At 53.7% G+C, this 6,448-nt stretch overlaps 1 protein-coding gene across 1 annotated transcript; it reads left to right on the plus strand.

Annotated features, from left to right (window-relative positions):
* The first annotated feature begins 781 nt into the window (after positions 1-781).
* HER10_EVM0001379 (uncharacterized protein) lies at positions 782-4,697 on the plus strand. Its single transcript, XM_035482859.1, has 3 exons — positions 782-2,729; positions 2,820-3,271; positions 3,341-4,697. The coding sequence occupies exons 1-3, from the start codon at positions 2,188-2,190 to the stop codon at positions 3,466-3,468; spliced, it is 1,122 nt and encodes a 373-aa protein (XP_035334633.1). The 5' UTR covers positions 782-2,187; the 3' UTR covers positions 3,469-4,697.
* The last annotated feature ends 1,751 nt before the right edge of the window (positions 4,698-6,448 follow it).

Here is a 6,448-nt window from a genome sequence, read left to right on the forward strand (position 1 = left end):
AGGTAGACTTGCAAAGTCCCCGTACAGTACTTTCGTAGGTGGACGAGAGGGCAGCATATGCTCGAGCGTGCTAGCCTTGCCTAAAGTATAGACGACGTACTCGGGTACTTGAGACGGGACGTGGTCGAGGCGTCGACAGCCGCGCTTTACGTTGGTAGTTCTACCCGTCAGGCTTGGTACCTGCGTGCGGCGCGCCTGACTTGGACGGTACAAGCCTGAGCCCGGCTCTTCACTTCGCAGGTTTCCGCATCTGTAGTGCCTGCGGGTACCGCTTTCTCTGATGTATACGCAGTAGGTGCCCCCCTCTCAGTCTCCTCACACTGGAGAGACAGAAAGACTCTGAGAGGAGAGAGAGAGGTGTGTGTGTGTGTGTGTGTGTGTGTGCACACTTTCTCTTGCCTGGCTTAGGACAGCCGGGTATCCACTTCCCATGGTCCCTGCCTGTCTCTTCCCCCTCACTTCACCCACTCCTTCCCACTCAACTACACACCCCCTTCCCTCCCGTTGTCTTCCTTCTCTCCTTCCTTGCCCGCCCCCCCTTACCCCCGGTCGAACCCCCATCCCTCTTCCCTTACTAGAATGACCCCACCACACGTCCTCTTCCTCTTCTTTCTCGCTGCAAAAACAAAATACGCACCCTCTCCATCAGTTTTCTCACCCCACCCCTCCACCTCATCGCTCCACACAAGGCACTCTAACACCAAGTAAAGCGACATCATAGCTTCATCTACTGTCTCTCCTGCCTGACCCGGAAGCACCACAGGATGTAAAAGCGTTGTTCCCTCGCCTCCCCCATCCCTCTTTGCGAATTCTACACCTTGACCCAATTTTTCTGAACGCTCATCATCAGAGAGATCATCAGCTCCATCATCCAACCTCAGACCCAACCACGCATTACAGACAGAGCGCTCCGCCTTCTTTCCTGCTTGCCCTGTGCTTTCGGTTCGTCACAACTGAACAGAAAGAGATAGAGAGCGCATTGAGAGGCAGCAAAATCAAAAAAAAAGAAGCAACTGTCTGTTCTTCTACACTGCCCCCATATCTTTCTCTCTTCCACACACACAAGAACGGGGGAAAGATACCGGTACCTTTTACACCACAAAAAAAAAAAACACCACGCTACGTACACTACGTACACACACACACAACACGGGAGAGCCCCACTATTTGCGAACTTGAGGAAAAAGGGAAGGGGAGAAAAAAAAAACACCAACGCACCTCCAATTATCGGTCGTCTTCTCCCGGCTGACTTCAGAGCCGTCCGCACTTTACACCGCACTACTGAACTACACCTGGGGTCCCTGTCACGGCTCCCCAATTGACCTCGAGACTTTTCACCAAACCGTCCTCGACACCGCAGATCTTTCTCCCATTTCGACTTCGTCCCAGGGACGTACTCCAGGTCTCTCCTCCTCTTCCATCCTGGCCAACTTGTCAAAAATTGGGCCACCATCTCTTTCTCTCTCTCTCTCCTCTCTCATTCTCATCCACAATCCCACATCCTCACTCACTCACTTTACACACCTCTAAACCCACGCTACGCACTACCGTGCATCCGCTCCGCTCTCGCTGGTCTACACCTACTTCGTACACTACCTTGCACTACGGAGTACCTCACTACTGTACCTCAACCTGGTCGTTCCCTCCCTCAAGGCTCCTCCTCCTCAGCCTGCCCCCCGGTCCTAATCTGAACCATCCTGCTACCCTACCTAATCGCCCCCAACCCTGTCCGCCTCGGCCTCTTTCCCACGGGATATTGGCGCTGTCGATCACTCTGAGTCGGAGTCGTCACAGCTGTCTGCAGAGAACGAGTCTCCACACGACTCTCCCATGTCCCGCTGACCACTGTGCAACAAGCTTCATACGACTCTTGCCTGGTCGGCCCAAACGATTGGTCTCAGCTCTCAACTGGTTCAAATACTCGTGTGTCAGTAGTCCACAGGCACACACTTAAACCTCGCTGATCCCCCAACCTCAACTCACCCAATTCCCACGGGATCATCCAGTTCTATCTGATCCGTAACACGACTTGGCTCTTTCTCAAAGCCGTTGCACTTGCATCCGATCAGCAAACGCTATTCCACCGGACATCTACCTTTGTTGACGCTCAACCTCGTCATCCCATCTCACCACCACCACTGCAATCTCTCATCACCACCATCATCAACACCGCCAAACCATACCATCATGACTATGACATTAGATTCTCAGCAACGATTCGGACCCTTAAACACATTCGACCACATGTCTTCCTACGCACATTCATCCTCCTCCTCCCCCCAGTTCTCAAACCCGTGGGCAAACACTTCATCACCTCAAGCTCCTCAGGGCTTGTATGCCCCTCACCACGGTCACTCTCTCAACTCGGGTCTGGGTTTGGACAGGTCACACACTGCTAGGACTAGCACCAGCAGCAATGCCTCATCTTTGGGTTCTTATGGACAGATCCCAGTGACGGCAGCTTCAGCAGGTAGTCTCCCCATGGCAGACCCTCTGCCTAGGTCGGACTTACTCACTCTTCCCCAAGATATCCTCAGTATCAACCGCATGGCTGCCACCTCGGCCCCTGCCTACGGTGATGCTCCCTACGCGACCGCCGCTTCCCCCGTCAACGCCACTTACACGGCTTCTCCCAGCCCCTACGAGACCATGGGCTACGCACCTGCTCCCATGCGCTCTACTTTCGCCCTTGCTCCGGAACCCGAACACTCTCGGAGATTCTCTCACTCGTCAGTACCCTCAACCTCCCTGGTCGATGTCACAAACCCCACTGTTCTGGCCCGGCCCCATCGCAACTCCATGATTGACTTTAACAACAGAGGAATTCACCACCACGATGAGCGCAGGAGCTTCGCTGATGCCCTCGACGCAAGCCACGGCATGCTCGCCATGAGCCAAGAGACCCCCCGTAACATCTATGGTGCCCGTAGCGACAGGGCTTCAGGTGACTCGTACGGCTTCCCCTCAACGCACTCTACCAGCTCTTCCGTATCCTCCGCTTCTGGATTCGGCAACTACTATGGCGCCGACTCTGTTAGCGACTACTCTACTGCCGGCTCAGACATCGAGTCTGTCACCTCCCGGACCCTTCCCAGGCCCCATGGACTCATGGCGCCCCAGATTCCGCCTGCGCCCCAATCCATGATGGGCCAGTTCAGCTCCAAGGTGTCGTCCAGCACGCAGAAGAAGCACAAGTGCAAGGTTTGCGACAAGCGCTTCACTCGCCCTTCTTCTCTTCAGACGCACATGTACAGCCACACTGGCGAGAAGCGTATGTTACACTCATTATCATTTATGCCAAGGCATATCTCCCAGATTACACACGCTAATAGCAGTATAGCCTTTGCCTGCGAAGTCGAAGGTTGCGGTCGTCACTTCTCCGTAGTCTCAAATCTGCGGAGGCACAAGAAGGTTCACAAGGGCGACGCTCGCTCCGAGGCTGGTTCTGAAGACCACCACTCCGATTAATCGGACTCAACTCGCCATACCCACCTGTACAACAAGCTGTAACGGCAACATTGTTGTCCTCGAAACAATCCTCGGCGAGTAGGATTAGTACGAGCTCACGAGTTTTCCCGGTTCGAGTCATGACCAACAGTCTATACCCACTCTCGACACCAAAACCCCCTCCACATCTGCGCGTGGCTCGATAACGGGGTTGTGATTTTTCAAAATTTCTTATAGACGGTCTTCGTTTTTTCATCGGTTTTCACACGATACCATTCTTACAATCGTTATAATATCCATCTATCTGCGAGCGAAAGAGACAAAAGTCAGGCGGCGGCAAAGGAATTGGCGGGCGGGTTGTCACTTTCGGATCATCGTCATAAAGGGTGTCTCATGATATGTTGGAGATCTTTTTACCAATTTTTTTGGCTTATTTTTACCTGCGACTATTCGAGCCCGCGGGCTCCGGAACGATGCGGCAGAATCGACGGCACCTCATGGTTGTGAGGTACGCATGGGAAAGGGGGAAACTGCAGGAGGAGAAAGGGGAACAAGGGCGCGGATTCACTTCGTTGTCGATCGCTCAACCCCACACCATACAACCCCCAGGATACGGGTCTGGTTGGTGGCTGGACCAACCACATTCTTGTGCATTTTCGGTTTTCAAATGTTCGAAAGAGGAAGAAGATCTCCAAGAGGTCACGGAGGACCTGGCGATACCCTCACCCTTGGCGTTGAACGGCTACTGGGCTGCACTCTTGTTGTTTTCTGCGTTTTGTTTTTTTCGTCATCTTGTTACTTTGTTGCGCGCTCATCATGTCATTTCCGCCCGTTGGGATTTTCCACCAAAAGGGTCCTTTTTCTTAGATGACGAACCAGAGGTTGGTGCCTTGGCGGCACACCTCGCAAAAACTCGACCCTGTTCCCAAACCGGGAGGGCGACTTGTACTATTAGCTTCCACACACGATGACTATACCCATCTTACTAAGAAATGCCACTGCATTTTCTAGTTTGCATCGTCGAGGACATACTTTTTCCTTTTGAACTTTTGAGACTCCCTGCTCCATGTCCCGCGTGACTTGAGCGGCGAAGGCGGCGGCGGCGGCGAGCAAAGCAATGGGTTGTGATTTAAGGAAACCAGCCTGGTGGATTGGCTGGTATTGTCACTGGATATGGGTATCAACGCACATAGTACATTGCGAACAGTAAAATATAATAGTAGTACGAAGAATTTCAAGAAAGAATATTCACATCAACCACCTATACCCGCGCATCTCTAACGGCCAAAGCTTGATAGATCGGCAACGCAAGATCAGACCACCTCTGATGCAATGAAGCCCCCCAGGCTTGTAGAAACATTCGATCGATCAGTTGCAGGTGGTCAAGCATCAAATAGATGGCGCGGCGCCGAGGGCACGGGGGAACGGTTCCTCTCCTCCGCCTGTGCATCAAGATGGGGAAAACGACAATCTGCATCCCCAAGTAGCCTGCCCCCCTCGTGCTCCCGTGCTCCCCCCTCCCGGACCTCTAAAAGCGCCAGGCCTGCCATCTCATCACGTATGCATCTCTCCCCGCAATGGGGATGAAGCCGAAGCTTGAGATGGGATGTGTGTATTTGGGGCTTGGACGGTTCGGCTCTCACCGACTCGCCACCTGCCATGCGATGCGGTTTATTCGGGCAATGATATCCCAATGTCATGGCCCTGAAATTTGGAGGATTGGTAGGTGTTCCGTGGTCTAGTGTGGTTCAGCCACGGCGCGCGCGCCTTTGTCTCATCGCAAATCCAATCGCTTCCGCCGAGTGCGGAAGCTGAAAGTGTGCGTATACCTACTGCCGGCCGGCACCGCATATGCGTGTGTGACAACCCAATGGTAGGGTTAAGCCTAAATGAGGGTCGGGCTCACTGCCTTTCTGACAAAACCCAGGGCACTGCCAGGCACCCAGCAAACCGCCATGATTTTGATAGAAGGAGGGGGCTCTTTGGGAAAAGGGGAAAGAGGCTGCGTCGATCTCTAAGAAAGGGGGGAGGGGGTTGTGCGAGTGTTCATGTGAAAACATGGGAGAAGCTGCCGCGTGGTCAGCGATCGGCGCGCAGTTGCGTTCGGTACGCGGGGCGCACTCTCACGCACACACACACACACACACATTGACATGCTTGGTATATGCTAGGTATGAGGATGGGGTTGCGCCCATGGTCAGATAAGATGATCCATCTCGAACGTGGCTCGCGAATTGGCGGGTTGAACGCTGCCGAGGGGTCGCTCGGAGGAGGCAAAAACCGACAAAAAGTCCTCATGGAAGTGGAGGCTCAAGGCGCGACGTTATTGTCGTCGTTGCTGGCCTTGGTCAAGGTCACCTGGTCCGGGCATGTTAGCGGCGACTTTGTTTTTGGAACAAGGCGCCGTTGCGGCAACTGAGTCGAACGCGGCGACACGGAAGGGCGGCTAAAAGGGAGGGGGTTTGACTCGCCATGATGGAGGCGTTTCGGGGCGGAGACTCGGGGAGGCTACGGAAAGAGGCTAACGAAGACGGGGGAGGAAGCAACCTTGGGTTACGTAGATAGAGGGGAGCGCTATCAAGGATGGATATGTGCTTACGTAGTTTACGGAGTCCTCAAGGGGATCTCACCAAGACGGCACTAGACCAACTTTGCTGTGAAGTGACGGATGGCGTATGGGCCAAAACGGAGATGGCTAATTTAGTGGCATGTACGACGTGGTGTTAGTTATAGCAAGAAGAGACGGATCCCAAAGAGGCCACTAGAATGGTTAATCTGCAATTCTGCCGCAGAGACTAAGTCGTGTCGTATGCCCGTCCGTTGGAGCTAATGTATAGTATGAGCCGACCAAGAGGGGGGGGGAATGGGGGACAAGGGACGGGAAGACCAATATGAGAGAGGATACAACTTGGGAGATCGCATATGCATTGGAGGACTGACAGGTTTGGGAGGTCTCAGTGTGGAGCACCCCGAGTATGTGAGATGCAAACGAGGAGAGCAC

The sequence above is a fragment of the Colletotrichum scovillei genome (assembly GCF_011075155.1).
Source record: "Colletotrichum scovillei strain TJNH1 chromosome Unknown Contig00004, whole genome shotgun sequence".
Classification (NCBI taxonomy): domain Eukaryota; kingdom Fungi; phylum Ascomycota; class Sordariomycetes; order Glomerellales; family Glomerellaceae; genus Colletotrichum; species Colletotrichum scovillei.